The sequence below is a fragment of the Leuresthes tenuis genome, unplaced genomic scaffold, assembly GCF_036924035.1.
Source record: "Leuresthes tenuis unplaced genomic scaffold, fLeuTen1.0.hap1 SCAF_4, whole genome shotgun sequence".
Classification (NCBI taxonomy): Eukaryota; Metazoa; Chordata; class Actinopteri; order Atheriniformes; family Atherinopsidae; genus Leuresthes; species Leuresthes tenuis.
This window is the reverse complement of record NW_027325358.1, coordinates 7,759,171-7,786,380: the sequence shown is the minus strand read 5'-3', so window position 1 is coordinate 7,786,380 and position 27,210 is coordinate 7,759,171. Positions and strand designations below refer to the sequence as shown.

The window sequence follows — 27,210 nt, the reverse complement described above, 5'->3', positions numbered from 1 at the left end:
ATTTATATTGACGCATAAAAATGATAAGACTTAAGTCACATGTAAATCTGACTGATACAACGATTATAAAGAACCATGACAATTAAAAGATGAAAGAGATGTTTTAAAAAATTTTATAACAAAATAATGTATCATTGAAAACGGATTTAATGACAGAATTTAGTAATTAAGTCAGTAAACCAGGTTAATTAATCATTTTGAGTTTGCCCCTTATGTCAAAGCATGCTGGAGTTTTTTACTTATGGCAAAAAAATCCACGTTAGACAAAAGAACAAAACAAGTTCAAGAAATGTCCTGCTAAGGTAGGTGAAATAAGTGCCCTTTTGAAAAGATGTTATTATAGAATCCAATAATGATGACTTACACAAAAGACAATATTTGCATTTTATTTTTACCATAAGAAGAAATAAAACATAGTGACAAGGGATATCTCAGGCAGCGAACACCCATTTTATACAGTTGAGAAAGCATAGGAATAATTCAAACAGTAATTGACTTTGAATAGCACTTGTACACTGACCTGAGATTTGCCTGACAATGCATGCCTAATCTCGTTAAACACACTCATCTCCCCTCCAATACCTTGTTTACAGAATTAGTAGCCTAAAGTAGGACACGTATCGGATGCTGCATATTAACACTGAATACAAATAAGGGGTCACATGTTAATAAATGGTACCACCGTTTATCACAAAAAAACACACATTCACAGCAAAAAGAAGCAAAGAGGGAAATTTTGTATGCCTATTTGTGTGTGGGTGGGGAGGCTCCTATGAAAATGCATTTCATGCATTACTTTTCTATTTCTGATATTTCATGCTTTATGGATTTATTTAAATCCTCTCAGGTGAATAGAAAAGAAGAAGAAGGGGAAAGCAGAAGTGAGAGCTATGCAAAATAAGAAGCGTCCGCCACTTGCAAATATGCTCCTTCTTTCAACTCTTGTCTTTCTTATCCTTTCTTATTTTTTTTTTTCACTGGAGGGCATTTTTCTAAAGTCATTTGCAGACACTGAACCCAAAAACCATGGCTGTACTGTGCTAGAGAGGGATAACAAGGGAACCGGAGAGTGAAAGATAGGTTGTGCATGTATGATTGAGACTATGAGTAAACCCTAAGATGGTGGATGGACAGTCTTGCATGTTTTAAGCCTGCTGCGGCTGAGAGACAAAGGAGTAAAGAAGGGACGTAAAAAGAGGCTTGCTGCTGGGTAAAAATAAGGGATGCTGTGGAAGAGAGGGAAGAGTTTCGTGTAATGTGGTTTCTATCTCATGTGTCCACAGCCACTGCGGCCCCCTCTGAACAATCTCACTTAAAGACCAGAGCACAGTATAAAATGTGCACCTAATCAAACCTCCACGCAAACCTTTTTCTCTTGACTGAAAGGAGTTGGAAGGGGGTATAATGGTAAATTATGGATCATTACAATCTGCAAAAATTACAGTTAATTGCTGCCACCTGCAAGGGGCTTTGACCCACTATGGAATTTTTCCATCATAAAAAAGCCATTTGCCCATACGCATTTTTGCTCCCTCTCTCATAAGCACAAATAAAATGTGCCCATTACATTGGCTTTGGCTCTATGTATGTTTCCTGATTATGTGTGTGTTTTTACGGCTTTAAGTAGAAAGCCCCATATCACTCGTAAAACGGTTGTAATAACCTGGGCTCTCCTGTACACTTTTCTTTGATTTGCAGCCAATACATACTTCCTCCACTCTGGCCTAATGTGTAAGCAGAGAGTGCATATGCCTGAGGAAAATAGATACACTTTTTCTGTTACTGTGAAGGACAAAAGAGGAAGATGTGGGTGTGGTTTTGTGTGTTTGAGTGTCATGTCTATCAGAGGAAAGCATTGAGGAATCCTGAAAGTGAGGGAAGGAGGTAGGGGTAAAGGAGGGAAAGAAGTGTGGCGTGAAGGGGACATTCCTAATGACAACCCACAACATTTCTGAAGGACACAATAGCAATAACAAAACACTTCAAAGACTGTAGTAAATCCATTTTTTATGTGTCAGAACCAGTATATCTTGAACGATGCAGTCATTCGTCCATCTCGGGACATTTGACAAACCATTCTCATACCATAAGCAGTTATAATAACTGTTATCCGCATCCAGGCAGTGGACACATTGATGGGCATCAGCAAGCTAGATCAACGCATGCCCAGATTCACAACAATGGCTAAGAAGATATCAAAATAAGCCCACTATTGTCCTTAATAGCTGTCCTCAAAGGAATGGAAGGACAGTTATTCAAAAGGATAAAAGACATTTTGACAAGGCGTTTGATGTTTTTTTTTCTTTTTTCAATACAAAGAGCACAGAAATGTGCGAGGGAGGACGGATGATCTTACAAACGAGTCTGTCCTCTAATGGAATAAAAGAGCTCCCACTCTCCCAGTCTGTTTCTCCCCTTCTAGTAACTTAAAGTCTGTGGCAAGTTAGGGCTGGAGAGCAGGAGAGCTGGGGCTAATGCTGGATCTTCAGGTCCCTTTGAAATAGGATCAGCAGAGAGGAAAAACCACACTGACAAACCCTTAGCTGCCATTTCATGGCAGGGGCTGAAAGATGGGACTTTGCACGAGGGAGGACAGAAAGTAGAAAGGAAAACCGAAAGAGTGGGGAAATAAGCGAAGAAGTAAAATAACAAAAGAGAAATATATAATAAAGAACTGTAGAGGAGAGACATAGAATGGTCTATGGATGAGAATATGGGGCTTAACAAGTCTTTTGAAGTCATTTCAGTGTATTGCAACACAAAGCAGGAGATGGTGATTATGGTGTTGGTAATGGACACTGCATTGCCATCGGGCAGAGAATATGATCTCAGGCTCATGTAAGAAGCATCAAGCCAAGTGATGCAAGGGCAGAAAATAAATTATGTCAATTCAAATAGCTGATTAAAAAACCTCACACTCAGACAACAGTGCTGACCAGACAAAGCAATACACAGTCTAGGTGACTTAAGCATAAACTTTGCTCATGTAGATTGCTTTATTGTTAGTGACCCAACCCTCAAACCTAGTCCCTTCATCACCACACACATGCCCAATAAAAATCAATCATCACATTCCCCTTTATACCATCAACCAAAACATGTCCACAAACACAAAAAAACAAAGCAAGAGACAACAAGAAAACTATTTTGCCCTGGTGAAGAAAACTGTCACCACCTAAAGAAGTACTCCCTCAAACTTTCTAGCCATTCATTCAGAAGTTGGCACACTTGACTTGACCTCTATTTTTTGTTTTGTCCTTGACCAACCCTGAGAGAGGGCTCAAGCAGTCCTGTGCGACCACGCAGCTTTCACTGATATTGGTCATTTAGCTAATGGAGGAAAGAGCTAACAGGATTAGCTTATAGGTCTTCCAAAATAAGAAGGAGGAGGAGGAAGAAGGAACAGAGGCACAAGACACGGGGGACACAACAAGTCACGGCCATTTCCAAAAGTTATCAGTTGCCATGGCTTGAGGGAGCACTCACACACACCTGAAAGGTGATTATGCTAATAGCAGGTCTTTGCCAATATTCATAAGTGTTTATAGGTGTTGGAGTGAGTGCTTTGGGAAGATGGAGGGTTGTCAATACAGTGCCTCTTAAGAGTGCCTCAGCCGTAACTGCCGTTAATGTGATTACTACTCTGTTTATGTCATTAGGGTATTCACAGTCAGGGATTGGACAGGGGTGCAGGGTGAAGTAGGAGAGAAGAACTTGAGGGAAAAGATGGGGGGGAGTAGCAGTGACTCATATAAGAGCACTTTTTTAGTGTCCTGCTTCTATACGTTCTCATGTAAATGACTTTCAGCTTAAGTAGGATGGAAACCAACAATGTAAGCTAGAGAAATAATTATTTATCAACAGCTTTTGAGGGAATTAGAATGTCTCATCATCTCTAAGCTGCTTTCTCTGTATGTGCTTCTGTTCCTATTTCTGAAAATGCCAAATAAAATACTGGCTGGCCTTGACCTTCCTCCTTACATCAATATCCCTGTCTGTTTATCTGTGATTTCTGTCACACACCCAGGCCTATTCATTGACTTCTTTGTCCTGGGCCAAGCTTGTTGTGGCATGCTGAGCAACTGGACGCAGACAAAAGACTTGTTTGACCGACACTTGTTCTTGAGATAAAGCCGGATGCAGGAAATACAGTTTACGAAACAGAAAACCAGCCAACGCTGGCTGGTGTTGGAGTGACACTTCATACTGTTGGGGGAAGCTGACCACTGGCCATGAAATAATTCACAAAAAGAGAAAAAGAAAAATAAGAGAGACACAGAAAGAGTTGGAGAGAAAAAAAATCAAAAAGCTGGGATAGTAAATGGCAGGTGCAGTAGACTTGGGAAGCTTGGCTGGCATGGACAAGCAAAAAGGGGAAAGCAGATCTCAAGATAAAGATGTTCGGTGGTTTTTGAGGGCCTGTGCCCAATATAAAGTACTCTGCTGGCTGTGGTTCTGTCTCCAATCAGACTTTTACTCTTCTTACCTTACCTTTCCCAGTCTCCTTCTCCTGAAAGCTGATAAGAATGAGCATGGGACCAAGTTTCTCAGATCCACTAAGAAACCATTATAGAGGGATGGCACCCACTCAGCAAATGTACAGAGAATAAAATAATGAGTGTGTACGTTTTTCATAAACATGTGCATAAGCAAGCATCTCTTTTATGGTCATAGATACCCTACCGTTACCAAACATGACAGCATGATGATTTCAATAAATGTATCCACACATGTGAGTGTGTGTTTGGAAATGTGTATGTAAAAGCACTTGCCACCATCATTTTGAAATTAGCATCTCCCAACACTGTCTGTTTCCCTGCATGACCTTACTGCCTTTGATCTTATCTCGGCTGAACTTTGTTTGAACTGACCATGTACCCACCCTTCTATCCATCCGTCCAACACGCTTTCTCCATCTATCATTCTATTTATTCATTTATCCATCATGACTAAACCCAGCTGGACAGCTTCGTGCTTGGGTGCGGCTCAGGTCCAGCAGGCCTTATAATAAGCTGAGCCAGCCGTGTCTCTGATGCAGATCATTATTTGCTCTCTGCTTACCAGTGATAGTGGGAGGCCACACTCTATTGTTTCTCATACTAGCTCTAATGGTACAGTGAAAAGACCTCTGGGCCTCTAAGCTTAACCAGTCTAATTAAATGGACGATCGCTTATGTAAGCAGCCACAGATATTATTTACTTATTGGGATCCGCTTCACAGGATCAAACCACCATCAACAAAAGCCAATGCTCAGTGGACAAGGAATTAAATAAAGGAGTGGAATCAAAGAAACCGCAAACTGCCAAGTGTCACTTTAAGCACACATATCCAGGTACATAAGAAGACTTAATCAAGCAGGAGTATTTTTGGACTCGGGCAATATCCCAGATGGGCGAGAAGTCTCTGAGCACTTCAGAGGGGAAATGTGAAAAGTGTTCTGTCAAAGAAAAGATATGTCTCAATAACTTGCAGCTCAAGGGGAGGAGAACAATGTAAAATATGCAAATAAAGATTATAGTCCAATTTTATTTGAATAAACGGAAAACAGCAGAATAGAATAAAACACATGAACAATTTTAGCTCTTTTGCAATGAAAATATAGCCTACAACTTTCACATAAGTGCGTCATCCTGGTTTAAAATGCTATGACAAGATAGCCTCCATACGACATGAGGCCAGCAGCCTGGGCTTCACTATCTTTGCACAGCTCAGCTTATGACAGGCGACCGTCCCCTCAGAAAGGATGGAGCGGGACCAGGGAGGTCGACAAGCTGCACATTTCTGCATAAATCTCCAGACTGATAGCATCAGGAGAAGAGAAACAGGGGAGGCAGGCCAGCAAGCGACGAAGGATGATAAGGCCCCCAGGGCAGGGCATTCGACACTGTCAAAACTGTTTCGTCCCTGGCTATTGGATGAGTGGAGCGCGTTATGAGCCTGCATACCATTTGCCAGAATGCGATTCGGCTTCATCGAAGCATACAGGGCCCTGTATCTGACCTCTCCTCTTTCCTCCTCCTTGACATGCATGGAGATGGACAAACATTTTTTTTTTTAAAACACCACACAGAAAAGGACTACTAAGATCTGAAATAGGTGCTCTGCTCTGATCAAGAGCAGCTTCCCTGAGCAAAATGAGGAACTAACAAAAATATGAAGAGGATAGGTGGAATTCATTTTGAAATGACATAACAGGAACTGCAAGCTGTCAGGTTAACATGAATAATGTTTTACTGCTCTTTCATTTCAGTACAATTTGCATCACGATGCTATGCAAAGTCTTTGTATAGGAAGAAAAAAATGCAAAAAACTGAACAATAGTTTTATCCTTATTGCTACTTTATTCTATCTTATTTCCTACTGTAATTCTGTAAAATACATGTTGTACTTTTTATTTTATGTACTTGATTTATTTCCATGGAGAACAACTAAATTTACCATCTGGAAGGTGAACAGCATTAGAAATTGAAAATGAACTGTTTTACTTAAAGATTCCTAATTGTACCTTCACTAGGACACCCAAAACCCAAAAGTTTCCTAAAAGGAAAGATTTTATTCATTTTATGTTTAGGGAAAACACTAACTAATCAGAAGAAAAGGTTCAAAACACTATTCAGTGTTCAAACTATTTACTATTGTTGGGCCATAAAAAACAAATTAAAATAAAGGGGTTAAACAAAAATCGAAGGCAAAAAATTAAGCACTATTGAGCCCATGTTGTTGAATAACTGAGAAAGTGTTAAAAGAAAGGAAACAAATAAACAAAGTGAGACCGAAGAGAAGTTTAAGGGAAAGAGTTAGTGAGGGTTTGAGACTGATCACCTGATCAACGGGCATAGACCCATCATTAGAGTATCTCTGGGCTAATGGAAGCACCGACATTTACATACAAACCAACACCTCTGGATTCTGTCTGATCTGAGGAAAGACAAGTCCCTCCCTCCTGCTCTCTGTCTCCCACGTAGCCTGCATGCTTCTCCATTACAACTCCTTCCATCATGCTATTTTTCTGAACACGCTCTGATGACAGCTCTGAGAGATGGGTTAAAGTGGCTCTTTCTCACATACCGACCCAAATATACACGAACACAGTTTCTCCCTCATCTCTTTCTATTACATCCATAGCATTGGTCAACAGCACACACAAACTTGTCCATAAACATGTGTTACAATACTTGTCTCATCTTCTCCATCATCTATTTAGTGCTGCACAGCTCTAAAAATCCATCCATTTGACCAGTGTGTACAAGCCTTCTTTTACTTCCTAACAGGGATAAGGTGCTCTGTCACTACAGATAACACTTACAGAGAAATACAGAGTCACGGGCAAAGGGAAATGTATGGGATGAGCTACAGAAACACAATCATCATTATCTAAGTAGTCTAAGGGTGTATATAATGGGCTTACATACAGTAGGTCACTGATAAAATACCATATTTCCTTTTGCTGGTGCTAAGGTGAAGTGTTAAAAAAAGATACAAAATTAGAACTAATGTTGACCTGAGCTGTTTGTTCCTGAACACTCGCAGTTGCCCCAGAAGCTTTCAAGCATGGTCATCACATAGATACCAGTGAACAAGGGCTGTTTTAAACACACAGTTATTTTTCACCCTATCCCACCACCTCAGGGTGAGAAGACCAGGGCATGTGAGCTCGGGCCAACCATAGCAGCTCGTTATGCATAGGAGCCTCAAGGCGTTGTGGAGGGACATGGCACTTTAAAACAAGAGGGCCAGTGTTAAAGTGTCCTGAGGCCCGGAGCTGTGGAGACTGAGGGTTTAACACGCGTCCCATCTGGTGTGTGTGACTGTGCACACGATGGTCGAGTGGTTAAGAAGCATCAATAGCCACTCTTTAGATCAAGGGGTGTCTTAGGGTCAAATGCAGCTCAGAAATCCCTTTTCTCTGGAAACAGAGATGGTAGAAGTCAGAGAGTGACTCAGTCATAAGTTCAGAGCAATTTTCGAAAAAGTGTCATGGCCAAAAACAGTGAGGCTTCAGTGCCACAACCCATCACCATCCATTCATCCAATCCTCCATGCCCTGACCCATATTTAATTAATTAAGGAGAAAACTGTGCTGGGCCAAATCTCGATTAAAATTGCAAAATGGCCTCCTGTTAAGGCCTCTTCCAGCCCCTTCAAGACATTCTGACAGAAGTCGGATGAGACATCGGACAAGGAAGTGGTCAGACAGCCTAAGTGACCTACATGCATTTCCGTCTTCTGCTCCCAGCTAAAATTTGAAAATGATATTGTTAGAACTATTCTATTATAAAGTTGAAACTATGTTACATGCTGTTGTAGATAAATGCCTCAAAAACTAGTTGCAAAATAAAACAAGTTACTTTCAGATGAGACAATACAGAGTAGACTTCTGTTTCACAACGCTACAAAACTATATTGCATGTGCAAGAGAGAAGACTGTACTGTTTAAAACCTGTTGAGGGCAGCCAGTAAATGTACATTTACCATCAATAACAGTCTGTAAAATGGATGGACCATATGCTTGGCAACGGCAGGCCACACTCCACACAATTCTTCATATTCGAGACTTGCCGTACCAGATTCCTCCCTACTAATTGAAGACATGTGGTCTGATCAACTTCCATAGCAGTGAAGCAGCAGTTGGTAAATCGCTGGACAATAGGAGACAAGACTGAAACTCATAAAGCCAACAACAAGAATTCTATCCTCCCTTCTGCTGTCATCCAACAGGAGGGAAAAGCTACCTTTTATCAATGAAATGTTTAACTTTGTGGCACTATAGTTGCTTGCAGAAATCATTTGGAATCACGCTTAACACTTTTGCCAGTGTCTTTACAGCTGCATCCAACACAGCATATGGATCCTTAAGCTTAATCTCCCAGGAAGTATGGCAGGAACATGCATCAGTCTAAGCAGTAGTGAGTGTGATATTAATTAAAGTATCCAACCTGTAGGTTCCTTTGTGCCCAGCTGTAGTGCATAAATCAGATTTTTAACAAGGCTAGGGCCCTAAGAACTCAAACCGTGCTGGAATGCTACCTGCACAGCCATGCCAAAAATCTGTCTGGCGCTCCTATAGATCTCTGCGTTTATAAGGAGGGTTATAGCGACCTACCCTAAGGTGTGGGGGGGGGGGGGGGGGGGGGGGGGGGGCAAAGCAGAGGGGCAAAAAATGAGGGTGGCAAAAGGGGACAAGGGCTATTTCTAATGGGTCATCAGGTTTAAGTATGCACGTGTGGTGTTGGTGTGTGCACATGTGTGGTGCATGCATGTATATGTGCAATGAATTGATCTCAGTTTTTAAAAAGGGTCTAAATAAAAACCAAAGGTAACCAGACCTAACAAGAGAAATATTGAGTCGATGATGAGATCGACTCAATATGGTAAAAACCTCAGCAAACAAGAAACAATCTGGCTTTTTAGACATAGCAAATACACACCTCATAGAAATGCCAAAATGAGCTTTTAGACCTAAAAAATAGTTGATGAACATAACATGTGAAGAAAGTCTGAGTGCCTTTGGTGACAGAAGGATTTATTCACAGACAGCTGCAGGACATGACACACATGAACACATTGACTGACTGGCTGGATGGTTTAAAAACAGGATGAGTCTACCTCCAAGCCATCTTTTCTGCACAAAAAAGGAGCCATGAACTCAGACATTCCACAACAGGCAATGACAAGACACATTTACACACACACTCACCGACAAACACAAAGCTAATTGGCAGGCATAATGCAAATACTTGCATTTATACTCACTGAAACATATGGAACTCTACAGTTTAACAAATGCCTCAAACTGTGATTCTAGTCTATCTTCAAATGTACTGGAATTTTGAATTAATGGTTGATCAGAGGATGGGTAGAGCTGGTTTTTTTCATGCAGCACTGTGCCGCACCAGCTGAGATTTATGTGCCAGATGTTTTTGACACTACGCTACAGTTTTGCTACAGTCATGCAAATGTCACCTCCAAACCACTAAAAAACATCTTTCTTCAACATCTACTCTTGCCCACTCTCTTTTTCCTCCTCTCACTTTAACAATCACAGTACTGACAGGAATGTAACTCTACTCCCTGCCAACATGAACTCAGGTTCTCAAGATTCACCCTGTCATTCTGAGAGGGGCTGACAACCCATGACTCACACAGGGGTCGCAGGGCCAGTGACCCCATTGGACTGCTTGTGTTGCATTCCGAGAAATGAACTCTGTTTGCACAAGGTCAAAACGTAAAGGTCCGATGTGCTCACTCTATACATGTCCAGCTGATATGGTTCAAGCCAACAGAAAATCCTCGGAGGCCTATGAATGTTTTGGAGATGATCCACCAGCCATCTTTTGTACCTTTGACATTATTGTATTGATAAATAAGGACATAAAAAATGTGTTTCCTTTTAAAACATATTCCCTTTAATTCTCCTCTCATGTTCTATCACCTATATTATACACAGAGTGATATCTAATGAGAACAGCAATCAATAGCTGTTAAAGACAAAGGATATTACATGTGAAAAAGGAACTACACACTTTCAATTCTAAGGTTTCAGGACATCATTAAAAAAAACAACTGCTGGTTCTTTATAGGTCTTAAAATTAGGTAAATACAACCTCAGATTAACAACAACACATGACATATCACACAGTGCCATCATTTATTGAACAAAAAATAATCTATAATGCAGAAGTAGTGTGTGGAAAAACTAAGTACACCCTAACTAGTTCCAGGAATTAAGAGGGTAAGTAGCAGCCAGATGCGGCTTATCAAATGTACTTAATTAATTCACGAGCAAGAGTGAGCACCTCTGCAAAAGCAGAAGTTTTGGCAGTTTTGTAAGCTGAAGCATTTAGGTTATATGAAAGCAATGCCAATGAGGAAAAACATCAGCAACGATCTGATGTTTGGGAAGCAATTGTTGCTGCCCATCAACCTGGGAGGGGTTATAAACTAATGTAATCTCATGTTAGATTGCAAAAAATTGAGCTGTAGCACTCTCGACTAGGAAAAAAAATCACATTTTCTGGTGGAAGCTAATGTTGCGGCAGTGGGTGGCACTAAGTCACCAACCTTCAAGGGAGACATTGGTGGTTCAAATCTTGTCCCTCACAACCTTTTCCTCAGTCTGTTTGCTTTTCTATTTCCCAATTGCCTATTTTTCTACTTTACTTTCAGCCGCTAATGGTATAGTTAGGAGATAAAAGTACATCCTAAGGATTAGAATTAATGTACAAAGATTAATAAACACAATGCTATGGTTAAAAAAGTATACAGTATCAAGTTTTGTACTCACTGGTCGCAATTCTGTCACATGATGAGTTGCTACCCTTGAACAAAACAGTTACCCAAAATAATGCTGTCATCTAACAATTTTGAAGTATGGATTATGAAACTACTATATATTAGACATGTAGATATATGCTCACATTTCAACATTTCTGGTCAGACTAAGAACATTTCCAAACAACGATATGAGAGATGGATAACATTATTCAAAAAACAACTACTTCACATTATTGATGCTAAAAGTGATTCCACAAGCTACTGAATAATGAGCTCAACTAAGTGCTTCAAACAATGCTTTTGGCTTAGTTTTAATAAAATAAATAATAATACCATTTGTTATGTGTTATTCATCTAATGTTGTATTTATGTAATTCTAAAACCAAGTAAGGACCTGATGTTTTTTACTAGTTTTTTTAATCCTAATAAGTGAAACCTTAGAATTAAAGTGTGTGTACTTTCTTTTTCACCTGATTGTATGTGACGATAAAATAGTGAAGCTGAAGGGTGTGTCAAGAATGGCACTGAAAGCTGTGAAGAGGAGAAGAAGGTAAAAACAAAAGAGTGGTGGACAGCTTTACACTGCACTATTCCATTCTAGATTACATTAGTGGCAGCTGCTTCCTTTGTGCAGTTTTATGGCCTGGCCCTAAGAAAAAGCTGCTAAAATTTCATTTAATCTGCTGCAGAAACTCAAGTGTCTATCAGCCACTCAAACCAGGGAGACTAAGAGCACCATGCTCATATAACCAAGGCAAAATAACACTCATAATACCTCTATCCATACCCATACAGGCCGACATTTTGTGTAGCCACAGAGAGCTTGCTGGTGTTGCCGGTGCATGGGAAACTGGCCTGCTCTCCCAGTCCTTGAGCAGGTCCGTAATAGTGTGTGAGGAAGCCAGACAACGTTCTTCTTCTTCCCTCCATCTCTCCCCCTTTTATCCTCACCTCCTGTTCATCCTTCCAAGTCATTAGCTTATGTTAATCACTTAAACCACCACGAGTAAACCCCAATTTCATATAGTGTGCCCCTTTTGTAAAGAGCAGATGAATATCTAGCTGCTACAGCTGAACTAGCAACAAAAGACTATACGACTGGGCCTATATTTTGAGCTAATTTGTAATAACTTCTTGTCATTCTTAAATGCTTGTGTGATTAATTGGAATTCAATCCTTGTTCAATCCCAATTTACCTTGTTTAAACATATATTACTGATCCATAATCAAAAAAAATCTAAGTCCAGTTCCATAGATTCAACATACAATTGTGATCCTTTCCTGTGGATCTGAATCATCCTTAAGTGTGCTTTGTGAGAACAAAGCTTCTAACCTGCAAACACTGGACAAAGGATACTCAACAACTTTTACCAAACACTGAAGGCTATAAGCTGATCTCAAGTTTCTAAAGGACAAAAATCATAATTAAACAAACTCTTTTTTAACTGTAAGAATGAGATTTTAAAAAATTCTTCATCTAAACTGCCCACTCAGTATCCTGCTCCTGAATATCCAGATATCCCAAAGTACAACAACACATATCATTTAGCTATGTTAGCCTGACAAGGAGATGAAGCTTTGGGGCAGGACTAACTGACAGAAAGCAGCAGCACAGGCAGCGGTTAGGCGCAATTTCCTTCCTGATCTTTGGGTTCACAAGGCAACATGTCCACATGCATCCACAAACATTGAATTGAGACAAACTGAAGGGAGGGTTAGGGGTGAGGAGGCATGTTGCTCACTAATACAACTGTTGAGGCTCAGGCAAAAAGAAGAGGAGGAGGACTAGAGGGTGCAAGGGGCCTCTTTTCTTCAACTTCTTAGATAAAAGATGGAAGGGGTGGGAAAGAATTTATGGAGAGAATAAGGAAACTGAGAGAATACAGGAAAAGACCAGAGGACCACGAAGAGAAATATCAGGCGGGGCTTATAACAACCCGGCTGGTCAAAATCCTTTCTCCGTCTGTTTGAATGGCATGTATCACAGATGACAAGAGTAAGCTTGTGACTTTATATCCCTCTGGAGTAGGTCTCACTTGCACACTGCTCTTCCACTCTGGACTGGCTTCAGCTTAAGAAACTGACAACATTATGTGATGAAGTATAGCTACATAAATGGAAAAAGTTGTCTTTGTCTTGCATGACAGGCAGGTGTTTCTTCTCACTGTCAAATTCACACAATTCATAGATTTATAGTAATGTCTACCATGTGCCTGACACGTTTTTACTTTACTTGTTGAGGAAAGTTTGAGGCATTTTCTACATATCACAGGGTTTGGAGAGCATGTAGGATCTGTGAGTTCTACCTCATGGCTTAGTGATACCACCTTGACAATCTGTAATAAAGATGCTTTAACACTGCAGGAACCTGTAGGTTCTTATAACTCTGGTAATTTAGGTGAAATGAGGAAGCAATTTACATAAAAAGGAAAAAAATCAGCACACCTAAAGCTCAATGATTAGCACATTTTATGTTGTTTAACACATAGAAGTAGAGTAAAAGGTTACAGTGTATTTTTAAAGAGTGTTATGTTATCATTTCATAACCAAGTGCTTTGACTTCATTCAGTCTCTGCTTCCAGTGATGACAGGACTTGCATAGGGAGTCTGTTTCCACTTCTTGTAATACGAATACAGTAGTTTCAATATTCTCATATAACTTGGTAAAAGAACAAATTCACCTTTTTTCAATATATCAAACTACTCCTTTAATATTCTGCTTCTTCTAACAACACTGGTCATTTTAATCCAAGTGACATTAAAAAGTAGCAAAAAGTGACAGCAAAAAGTGTTGATTGCAATGTGAATTGCTTGGCCAAGGCTATGAAATAGCTGTTTGAAACCACTGAAATTAATTTAATAAAGATGCTGGCTCAAAAAAAATACAAATGGACATTCACCTTTACCTCATCCATTTAAAAAAATGTTTACTAAATGCAACTAATGTTGGAAAGAAAGCAAGCAAATTCAAGGGAAAGCAACACAGACACAAATGAGTGCTAATGAAGACATGGAAAGCAGTGGGGGGTGAGGGGGGGATGCACGAGGGCAAATTAACCTTTTTAATTGGAGAGTGGTAGCCCTCTTTGGACCCTGCAGTTGGATCCAGAGTGCTGACAGATGATGAGAGGGAAATGGCAGGCCTATTACAGGCAATCTGGCCCTGGAACTTGGCAGACCACTGCAGTACCAGAGCCTGGGGAGAACAGGGCATGTCCAGCATGGAAAGCACTCCCTGCCAGACCGCTCACTGGCAGAGAGGAGCTTGCCTCAATAAAGGTATAAATAGAGAATAGTTATCTTGGCACTTTGAACTATGGGGTAAAGGGTTGTCATAAGGGAGTCTGGTTTCTTGTGTGATAACAAAATACTACCTGGTCAAGAAAAAGGAGAAGGGCTTTGCTTTAATGAAAGGGAGGGAGAACCAGTCTGACAGGTATTAGAGAAGAGAACAGCCAGAAAGGGTGGTTTGTAGGTGAGGAAACGCACACTGAAAAATTCACACACCATCTATGTCAACCTGACTTTGTTCTAGTGCACACAATGAATTTTCAAATCTAATACGTCTACACCGTGTTCTGCCAGATGCAGAAGAAAAAAATCAGAGAGGATAACTTCCTGTCTGTCTGTGTCTCTGGATGCGAGAGCCTTGTTTATGTCTGGGGAAACAAGGAAAACAAACATCAAGGTCAGAGACGCTGGAGTCTGTCCAAACGATAGATAGCCCCCTCTTAACACAGCTGCGGGCTTGTTTTAACATATACACCCCCAGGGATGACACCAGGATTTAGATAGAACCCTTAGGCTGGATTTCATTTAGAATACCTAGACCTTTACAGTTTTAGAGCTATTCCCCAAGCTCACCTGATATATCAGAGACACTTCATAGTCAACAACACAAAGTCAGAGAGAAAGATACTTCTCCAAATCTCTTTGCACAAACTTATCATAAAGCAAAATGTTATGCCATGCTCTATTCACTCAGTCCCAGCCTTGACATTCATGTCTCAGTGTCCGGCTGACAGTTGGAGTAAACATAATCCTGATGCATGCTCTTTAAAGCTGACCTCATTAGCCAGACGTCCACAGGCATCTCTGGGTCATCTTTACTAAAACAAAGAGTAGCCAGTCACTATCTTAGGACTTCAATCTCTACCCTTTATCCCTTTGTCAGTCCAACCTTCTATCCACACATTTGTCTTTTTTGTCCACCTCTCACTCCTCTGTCCATCTGTCCTGAATGATGTATTCTAATGCATTCAGAGTAAGGCACAAAGTGGAGGACCATAGTGGACTGCTTTTAGTCATATCATGTGTAGCCATCCGAAGGACGGTTTGAAAGTCCATAAAGTCTCACACTCTATTTGTCCATGTGTATGTATAGACATTTATGTGTATCTAGAAGCATCATCTGCCTGAATCTCATGCACTCAACTCTCACTTGTAAATTTTTCCGTCACTCTCTCTTGTCTTTGTATCGGCCTCTGTCCATGACATACACACACACACACACAAACACACTTATACACCAGACACATGGCCGGAGAGAGCAGACTGCCATCTGGGAGTAGTGGCCGGCTTTGTCTAGGGGTGGGAGTGAAAGCGCCAACAAGCTCCCCCTTTAATACAAGCACACACATATAAACCATACACACAACCCTTCCAACAGCACCCATCACCCTTCACATCCAACTGCTCTAAGTGTGAGAGCTCTTCTCATACAATCTGCACATATACATATGCAAATTAGTAGGGGGGCATTATAAAAACAGCCATCGTCTCATGCACACACACACATAAGCACAGAAGCAAGATATTTAGTTGGCCTCTGAACCAAAACAGCCAGACAAGTGTTTTGGAAAAGAAAACACACATTTCTCAGAAAAAGAGCAGGAACTGGAAGGCTGTAAGAAAAGTGGGAAGATAAAAAGAAAAACCTTCTCTACAAATAATAAACTAATCTGGGCATGTGTGAAATACATGCAAATAGGATTGCATGCATTTACATGGTGACGCGCACAAGCACTTGCACGCACATACACTCAAACATACATTATCCATGTTTGCCCCGCAGCATGCATTTAATTCATACATAAAGACTCCCTTCATCCATTGACACAAGACGTCATAACATCTGTCCAATGTCCTCAGGTTAAACAACACACATTTCATACAAATTTAAAATTATTTCTACACACATCAGGCATTTGAGTTTGTGAATCTATTCCAAATTTTTAAGAATAAAAAAAAATTTGAAATAAAGATATTTGATACATGATGAATTGTACTTGAACTTTTAACTCTTTATCTTGTGTATTTTTGTCATCATCAAAAAAATAACAGAAAAGGAGGAAAACAGGAGCATAGAAAAGGGAAGTGACAGACTGACTCACTGAAGTCTCACTGAAAAGTCACTTGAGCTTTAGTTATGATCGAATTTTTGTTGTCACATTACTCTACATTTTTCACTTTGATATTGTGACCACATGCTTGTTCGAAACTTTAATCATCAAGTCAATTGTGTAAAGAAATTAAATTAAGAATGCAATAGTCCAAAACAAGGATTAGATTTACTTGACAGAGCTCTGTGAACTGCCATGTTGAGGCATGGTGTGTAAACAAAAAGCATATGAATTCTAATAGCAAACAACCTTCTCTAAAAACTTAAAGGACACATCTAAGTTATAATTATGAATTCACACTGAAGATTCTCATTCCTGAAACGAATGAAAATGCACTATCAGAGATATTGTTACATGTAGAACTGACACAAATAAAAGGGTTCTTGCCCACACAGCACAACAGTCTTCCATATCAAATTCTTTCCCCCAGTTTTCACCACTCTCATGTTTGCTGTAATGTTTTCAGTACACAATAGCCGCAGTGGTGCTAAGCTCATGTTGCCCCATCAAGAGTACAGCACCAACAACAACCGAACACTCTTCCCACCCTGTTTACGACCAGATCCATTGGTCTCTCACTTTGTTCCCACGCTCTCTTGCTTCTTTCTTCTCTCCTCTGCATTGTCCTGTGCCCTCAGGTTAGAGGTTCTCTCTGTTTCCTACACTAAAGCCTGGAAAACAGAGGAGGAGAACGAGAGGAAGAGAGCTGAAGGGAGAGGAGAGTGAGAGGAAGGCCAGGCAACAAGGCCTGTCCATCAGCCTCTTTCGGCCTGGCTGACTAACCAGTCTAAACTGGTTCTGACATAGGTGAACCAGAGACGTGTCCTCTCTCGCCTCTGGACAAAAAGGAACCATGGTGGCATTCCATCTATAGTCAGCAGGTACCAAGGAAGCATGCATGTGTGTGTGTGTGTGTGTGTGTGCCTGTCTCCCAAGACCTTTGAGGCCTGGATCATTGCCAAGTTCATCTGTTAATGGACAGCTACTAGGAGAGTTGCCCCATCCCCCTCTTTCCCTCCTCACTGTCTCTCCAGCAGCCGTGCCTGCTCACGACCCCCCCTTAACCTCCCCAACCCCCACCCAGGCCTGCTCAGATACAGGCCCACACTCTCCCTCTTCCTCCACTCCCTTTCTCTTCCATCCCCTGAAAGCTATATCATTCCCTTTCTCCCTCTTCTTCTCCTCCTCCTTACTGCCCCCCAACGCCCTGTGCTTCTCCTATTCAAGATAAACAGAGTGCTTCAAGTTCAGGGGACACCCTGGGACCCTTTAACAAAGCCATCTATCATGCTGTCTGCCTGAGACTCCTTTGGCCATAGTAGGCTCTGGTGCTGCTTCTATGTCTGTCTCGCAGTCTTTATGTGTGAGTATGAACACCCAAAGGCTGGACACAGAACAGCCAACCAGCCCACAAACTCTAACTAGCTGCTTGCACTAGCTGATCCGGAGCTGGACAATTTCTTCATTGTGTCTCTCTTTCCCTCCTGGCCCCTCTAAGACCACAGCAAAGAAAGATGAACCCCCCACCCCTAAAAGAGACAATCTCTCAACATGAAAGAACACTACAGAGCAAGAAACAGCATGTACATGTAAACCTCCCCACCAAGGAGACAGACTCTGCTGACCCCTCACTCATTCCCCTCAAGTCAAACTGTGGGACGATTAACCAACTGTCAACGATAGCTTAATGGTCTGGGAATAAGAGACTGACAGAGGACCTCAAAGCTGTGTGTAAACTCTGTGGAGATTATGAGTGGTACGCAAGAGAGAGAAAGAAAACAGAAAGAGGGAATTCCTGTTCATATAATGATCCTACAACATTTATGGGTGGAGTTTTCAGTTTTGTGTGTTCAAACTCAAGTTGGTTGTAAAGAAACATGCTGGAAGAAGTGGAATAACAACCATTCATGTCAAGATAAAATAATTAATTTAACTAATTGCTTCTGTTACTTTATTTTCAGTATACCTGTGCTTAGTAGATATTAATTTTGACCAGGTGAATTTCCACAGTATTTTGCATGAAGAGACAACAACAGCACATGCTTCCACTGATCACACTGATAAGGACTGTTGCATTAAGCTCTCTCTTGGCACTCACATCATGACATCATAGTCATCAGACATTTTTTATTTGTCACCCTCCCTCTTTACTCTCTGTTTAATTCCTACCTCTGTCCTCCCATATCACTCCAACAAACAGCCACAACATCCGCCCCAAAACCCCAGCAGATGCTGTCATCTCCAGGCTGCTTGAGAGGGGGACCAGGCTGCAGGTTTTAGAGCTCTAAATAATCCATTAGATGTTATCAAGTTGTAGCAGGGCAATGCCATTCTGCTAGGAACCATCAATCTTTCATAAGTCCCAGACACTGCGTGCATTTGGATGCTCTAGCAGAAACTCTCCGCTCCGTCTATCCCATCCAAATAACAGAACTGCACGCAAACTTGGATATGTACATACAGTCAGGCAGACATGCCCACACAGAGTCAACAAATACACATGCTGACATAATTGCAGCCAGGTACATGGTCTTGCACTCAAGCTCAAGCAGAAACAACTTGGAAAGAGCTTGTTTAAAGAACATCCAGGTCTACATTCATTGTGTTGCATTTTTTACACCCATTCTTGTTCATTCCACTTTCAATCCAAAACTACATTTTGAGCCAATGCTCAAAATTAACACAGCCTACACAGTTTTTCACTACACATCACACAGGCTTTCCTTGCACGCTCTCCCTCCCTCCCTTCCCTTCTTGCCGTGGCCTGGCAGGCAGGCAGGCAGGGCAGACATGTTCAGAATGTGCTCCGGTAATGGGCTAATCAAAAATGCAAAACAATTGGCAATTACTGCACGGGGCCCTAATGGTCATTAGAATTTACAACAAGGTAATGAACTGAGAGTCAGCTCAGTCCATGCATATTCATAAAGCAATCAGGCCTTTGAAGATTAAAGAAGCGCTTCAAATTTAAATGAGGGCGCCAGCATGTTATCAGTGAGATTCAGACTGCAAAAGTAAAGGGTGCCTGGGACAGGAGTGTGCATGTATGAGTGTGTGTATGTGTGGAATGAGGGCTGGGGGTCAGTTTGGTATGGGGGATGGAGTGGAGGTGTGAGTATGTGTGTGCATGCATGCATCCGTGCATAAGTGATCACTGTCAGTATCCCTGCCAGTTTTGTTTTTGTGCCAGCTTGTGACTGCATGCTTTTGTGTAAAGCAAACTACATTGCACCAATACCATCTTACAGCCAGAAGTGATTTAATAAATTAATACTCAAAAATGAATGAACGTCATTATCTTTTGATCAATGTTTAAAAGATGTGGGATTTGAATTTAAGATCAAATGAACGCTTAACTTGAACCATTACAAGACGATGAGGGTTTTGAAAACCCTGGAGGGATAAAGCTTCCTGTTAGTATACATTTATGAAAAATTGCAACAGCAGACATCCTTTGCGTGTACTTGGTAAAACACCCATAGACTTGCACAGACCCACACATGCACACACGAAAAGGGATGGGAGTTTTAACAAGTGTAACGTCACACATAGGGGCCCCCTCTGTCCTGTATCTTTCTGGTTGAGATAAGGCAGGTGAGACACAGCTGCAGTTGACCACCTACCCTCAAATGGTACAAATGGTATACAAATGGTACAAATAGACTCACACAGAATGACACATGATTTTGGCAGGCCAAATCCTACATAGAGGGTGGAAATACTGAAGAGGCTGATAGTGACAGGATCAGCGGATTCAGACAAAAATGATGCCCTCGTCCCTGTGGCTCTCGCGTGGCCTTAGCATTATCTCTGTGGGTGTCAGAAAGACAAAGCATCTGTGATACAGCACTGCAGAGTTAAACACAACAGTCACAACAGCAATACCAAGGATTAAGATGACATTCTCAATATTGATACAGGTTAGAAAAAATGTGACATCAACTTTTAAAGAAACTAAATGATCAAATGATTTACAAGTTTATGACAAAAGTGGATTGTTTTAGAAACCATCAAAAAGAAAACTGCCTCGTCAAAATTTGTTCTCATTCTCACCCAAAACTAACCTGCCTACTTCTTAAAATATCATGTCTGTCCTCTCTGCTCTGATCTGTCACTTCCTGAGCTGCAGCTGTATCAAAGCCACTTTTTTTTACTCCGTTTCTGTTCTGTCTAAAAATAAAGTCATTAACCTGCAGGTGGGGAAGCCGGCGGCTGGCGTGACAGGCCCTGACGCTGTCAGACGACCTCTGACCCAAAGATGCGACTGCCTGCCATGCTATTGACAGGACAGCGGCAAGAGACACTGATTTCTGAGGATGCTTTTTCATCTAGCGTGATGTGGCAGTGGACAAACAAGGTTGTTTCTGTCGTATAGCTTGGTCTGACAGTAGGTAAAGGGGAAAGAAAGAGACGTTGTATGCATGTTCGACTCAATCTGTGGCCAAATCAGAAAATCTGCAGTGAAAATTAGCTCTAGAGTGGATGTTGGAAGCCATTAAGAGGTGCAGACACGCTAATGTAGCCAAAACTTTCAGTGTCCAGTTCCCTGAGGGAAACCACTGGAGCGATGCGAGAGGAGAGTATGAGTTAGGGATAGCGAGGGAATGGATGAGGGGTGCTAAAATGAGGATCATATGTTTCTGACAGAGCTAATCAACTCACAACACATCATGGGTCCTCTCTCACAATACATTATTCCAGACAAAACACAGGTTCACAGTAGAGAGTTTATACCATGTGTGTATATACGTAACTGTCAAGGAGAAGGGTTCATGGTTGTGCTAAAAAAAAAAAAAGGTTTTTGGTGTGTGCGTGTGTTTAAATGGGCCTCTTTTTGTGCAGTTGTGTGCTTGTTTGTGTTTGTGTGGGTCTGTGTTTGTGTGCATACTTCAACTAGCCTCCACCTGAATGGCCTGAGGCTGTAATGCTGGGGTTGTTAGAAGACAAACAGAGACACAGGAAGCCCAAGCCAGGAGCCCCTGAGGACAGTACTCACATTTGCAAACACACACGCACACACTCTACTACCCATAAGTACACACATACACTCCTGCTGTCTGTCACACACACGTAGCCGTCACCTCACCGTACGTTTTGCCTCATGAACTCACAAAACAGATACACCTACGCTGACTCGCTGTTACACCCACACATGTTTAAGTCAAGCCTGTCTTTCAGGCCCACCGGTGTGTGCCAAGTTTGGCCTGGCATAGTCCAAAGAGGGGTGTCCTCAGGCGAGGCTTGCCAAGTCAAAGACTCTTTCATGTTCAGCCTGCAGACCCAGAGTAGTAAAGATTTAACAAACAGCACCAAGCATATGTTTCTGTCCGTTTCTCACTGACACACACATTAACACAAAGCTATAAACCATTTAAGTGCTCAAAATCACACTCATACAAACACATAAATGTGCATATATAGACATGCATTAACACCACATCCGCACTCGAGATGTGAGCATCCACTAGTCTTCAGGTCTTGAATGCAGTCAATGCCACTAACATTTAATCCATCAACAAAGGCTGTTAAATCTCCTTCGACAACATTTGTGGGTGTTTGGAGCTTGGCTTGGCTTCAGAATACAAAAATGTCCTCTATGAAAAATTCATCCTTAAAACCATTCCTGTTCACCTTTATTACAACTTAGCGGAGCCTCCTGCCAAAAATAGGACTGATTTTATCAGAGCCCAAAGCGACAGTACAATCAAATTAGAGTCAGTTTTTGCAGACAATGGAGTGCTTATGTTAAAGTATTAGCCGGTGTCTAATAATTACAGCGGCACACATCTGTGCCTTTTTAGTATCAATTTAAGTGATCACTGAAACAAAGGCACTGCATATAAACTTGGACAATGCCCCATATGACTGCACACACACATGCATGCTGGACGCTAGACAAGATATCAACACCAAGGAGCCCATCCATCCCACAACTAACACACATGCTCACCTCAGCCCAGCCCCCCTGGTTCCGCATGATAGATACCCAGATAGATACCCAGTGTATACATGTATGTGCGTAGGGAAGTGGGGGGTGGAGAAACGTGGCAAAGTGCCAACACAGAGCCTGCTAAACACCTTTGTCTCAACAACACACAGGGAGAAAACAGGACAGGCGAGCTTCTGCAGGAAAACACAGTGCAGCCACAGAGAGGTGTTACAAGAAATATTGCTCCGTTGTTAGGATGTTTTCCTCCTCATAGAGGAAAAAAGGGGAAAGGTGGCTGCCATAATTGACTCAGTATCGATTCAGAGTCCAAGTTACAATAGAGGCAGTGCTCTGGAAAGAAGCAGAGGTGTGAGATGGTGGTCGAGTTGCACAGCTACAATGGCCTCATTAACACATGTGGCTATGCTGGTGAGAATGTAAAAGGTGTTAATGTTGAAATGGATAAGTAGAGAGCCAAAATTATGTGATAATACAAGCAAAAAATATGGAGATACATTTATACAATCCAGCAAAGACAAATTATTTGAAGATTTGATCGAATTATGGTACGAAGAACATGCAGAATCCTATATACAGTAGTGTTGTACAACCAAATCATAACAAAGAATGGCATATTGCTCCAATTACTCAATATAGGAAGACCAAACAGTTTTCTGTACTGATAACAATCACATTTGGCCACCAGTATGCTTATCTAATACTGATAATGGGCTGAGAAACATCATCTGCTTTTTTTCTGGGCCATCCATAATCTGCAGACAAGCTTCCATGTCTCTATGCATATCTTAAATTGTTTATCATGCAAATGACGGGACGCAGGCTGCTCTGCCCTCTCCTAACGGCCCACAGCTCCAGACAGCAGACCCCAACCCCAGCTGCAGTCATGAGGCTCCCAGACGGCCTCAGCTGTCCCTTAGACAGACCGAAAGGCAGAGCTTCATCTCCATCTCCGGATGTATTACAGACTGCCCCCTCATCCCTCCCCCATCTCCCCCACCTTCAAGTTCAACCATCCTGGGTGTCAGCCCCCTCTAGTCCAGCAGAATCTTTCCTTAACCTAGTCCCAGCCTTTGCTTTTATAAACTGCTGTACGTATGGAAATCCATCTGTGTCAAATGATAGTTCAGGAAGGGGGGTGGGCAGTGGAGGGGCCACTTTCAAGTTCAGGACTGCAACATATAATATACTCCCTTGGAATGACCTGGGAATGAAGCAAGTGTGGGGACAGTATGTATTGAGATGCCTCAGCTCGGTGTCAGCCTCTAACTGAGCAGGGTAAAAGAACATGGCAGCTAGCATATGGAGCATGGGGTGGCTCACTGGCACTGCCAGTCTGGATCCATCAATCTGGGATGCAGAAAAAAGAGGTGTTGGGGGGGGGGGTAGTTGCTTGCGACGCACATGAGAGTAATGTGGTGTCTATGCTGCATAGAGGCTGCATCTTCTGTTTGACCCCAAAATCAGGTTTATTTATTTTCTGATCTGCAAATTGCTGACAACAAATATTATATTGGGACAGCAACAAAATCAGATGACTTGATATTTCAATATACAGCCTAATTAATCTATTCATCTCTAACCCAAACAAATTCTGACTGCTATAACACAAGGTCCAGAGACATAAGGCCTATAAATAAAGCTTTGCTCACTATGCCAGTGACCTTATGATATCATGTGAACTCCACTGCATGATGATATAAATTAGCAAAGAAAAGCATGTTTGAACAGCTGACAAGGCCAAGAGGCATGTCAGATGTGTATGTGTGCATGTGTTCGAGGATGTGTGCATATATAACCACAAGTGCATGTATACAATTATACTCAACAAACTGTACAATAATGAACAGCAATCATTCTGTTCACAGGGGGGTTAACTAACCAACAAACAAAAAAACAGTAGTACGATACAAATCCAAAGCTGCAGCACTGAGTAACACAGCACAGTAGTGAAAATTATTGAATTTTGTCTGTGTTTAGCTTGAATTGGCTTTAAATTAAATCACAACTGCCCAGACAATCAGCACAATCTGGCACCTGCTATCAGCTCGTTTAAAGGAAAAGAACAAACATTCAAATGGGCTGGTCAAAATCAAAGCCTGCTCTATAAAACCAGTCATAAGGGACTCATGCTTGTTTGCGCAGCGACTCATGTTTTCACTGCAGCCTCATTTAGCCCCCGTGGACAGCCAACAAACCAACTAGCCATCTTAAGAAGTCCTTAATTACTCAAATCAAGAAAAACACTGACAATTAGTGGCTGTAGAGTTCCTCAAATAAACACTTCTTCGCTCATAGATAATTACATTCTTCTGTATCGCTTTTTAATTTTAGCATCAGAGTAAGTCTTTAAAGGCGCATATTTGAGGGTAGAAGAGATACTGTATGACAGTGTAATAAGCCAGTGAGGGATAGAGATACATCTCTAAACACCACATAAGAGAGAATTTGAAGTCAACAGGATCTGAGCACATCTGTGATGCAGGACAAACAAAAAGAAAGTCATCTTTTTTCTCTCTGTCTCTTTCTTTTTCAGTCTGTCTTTTCATCTATCTGTGTGTCTTTTTTACTGTCTGCAAATGTTTCCGTTTCTCACAATCATTTTCAAGAGGGCTGTTCTTCATTTGGGTTCATGACTCAGCTGAGGGAAATTTGCAGCTCCTAAATGGGGCAGCAGATATTTCACACCCTGGTTATGCAGATTGGATACATCTCTAGTATCAGAGGCAAACCAAGTACATCTCAAGGAGTACCTGCTTTCCTGTGAAATAAACTCTCTTTGAACCTAAGAAAACTGACCCACTCCACACCTTTAGATCTTAAAGCCTCGCTGAACACTTCTTTCTCCCTGCTCATCAGTACTCTCTTGCATGGCAGCCATTTTAAGCACCCATTGTGTTTACCTGTGACATTCTCCTGCTTGGGGATTATTCCTTGCAAGGGCGCAGATAAACAATCCTCGTCCTGCGGCGACACCTGAACAGCCACCTCCACAGGTTGACGTCCCCTCCTAGGGTGCTGATGTTGGGTTCGCGAGTGTGAGGAGGTCGTAGAGAGGGGTGAGGCAAGTGGGGAGGATGGAGGCCTGTCCAGAGGTTTGTCCACACAGAGGCTACCATGGCACTGCCTCCGTTTGTGTTCAATGAACAGTAGAATGTCTGCCAGGGGAAAGCGGGAGTGGCACTGGCCGCAGGTAAGCAGGTCCTGGTCCCCTTTCAGGGGCTCGCCCTGAGCCACTCCCAGCCTGGGAGAGTCCTGAGAGTCTTCTTCCGGTAAAACACCTGAGAGCGGCTCAGCTGGATGAGCAGACAAAAGAGAGAGAATTAATATAATGGTCGGTGAGAAGCAGCAGTTTTGTGAAAGAATAATCATTGAGACTCACACTGCTACAACATATCATTACAGATGTCTACAAGAATAAGGTCAAGTTTTAAAGTGTGTCTACAACATTTTTAGGAAAAAAAAGAAGAGAGAACGAGAGCACACAGACAGCTTCGATAAGGACTGACATGTTCAGCTTGCAGGCAGCAGTCAAACGATTAAGTTGCTTGACCCTCTTTATTGTGCTGCCAATCTCGCTTTTTTAATGAACCTAACACCTCTGAGAATCAAAAAATAGATTCTAATTTGAGTTCAAGATGATTGGACCCCATTTCGTTAAAAGTGCTGGGATCTCGTGAACCAAGGTTAGACATTGAGGGGTTGGATGTGGAGTAGGTCCCTGAAGTACCAACAGAGAGAGAAGAGAGGAGAGACGAGAGGAGAGAGGGAGCATTTTAAAAGAAGTAATCTCACCACATGGTAAACGACATTGGGCACCCCAACTGGGGTGTTGAGATAAGATGTGATGAATTCTTGCCGCTGGTACAACCTTTAATTCTGCATCAGGTCAGATGAGAAGGTGGTGTGGGACTATGCAAGATAGGCCCTGTTACTTGTATGTTCAACTGCATTAAAGATGAAGGTATGCGCTCCTATTTTACCAGAGCTTATCTTAACCAGTTTATGCAATGGACACAGGCGAGATGTGTGAGGTTGGCTTAGTTGGAAAGATTTTCTTCAAACCAAATAATCTCATTTTGATGCCAAAGCAAAAGTGATGTGAATCACTTTGAAAACTAAAATATAATTCTTTTTTCAGACATCTTACTCTGCCAGAATTTTAGGTAGTTTAAGCCAGCCCATCCCACTAGACTACTGAAGCACGTCTGTTTCACAATCAGGAAAATAATTCGGCCTCTCTTCATTTACCATCGTAGATGAACATGAATCTCTGCTGTAATAACAGTGGATAGATGGTTTCATTCCACTCATTACCTGAAATAACATTTTTTTTAATTCATTTTCAAATAAATTTAGAGAAAATATGCATGGATCAAGCACTCTTGTTCTGTCCATACTAACAGGAACTAGTGTCCATTAGCTTTATGACAGCTCATAATTAGCCCCAAAAGAAAATTATGCATTATGATAATGCGGTATTTTTCTGTCCAAATTTGTAATATGAGTGTAAACAAACATAACCAATATACTAAAGTAGGCATCAAAGCCCAAAATAACATTAGAAGGGCATTTGTTTTCCTGTT

General features: G+C 41.6%; 1 protein-coding gene across 1 annotated transcript in view; it reads right to left on the bottom strand.

Moving 5' to 3' along the window:
• LOC140305485 (B-cell lymphoma/leukemia 11A-like) overlaps positions 1 to 27,210 on the bottom strand; it is a 32,693-nt gene that overhangs the window by 3,762 nt on the left and 1,721 nt on the right. Inside the window, exon 2 of the mRNA XM_072384377.1 lies at positions 25,528 to 25,920. Within this exon, the coding sequence (XP_072240478.1) occupies positions 25,528 to 25,920 (393 nt within the window). The remainder of the gene's footprint in view (positions 1 to 25,527; positions 25,921 to 27,210) is intronic.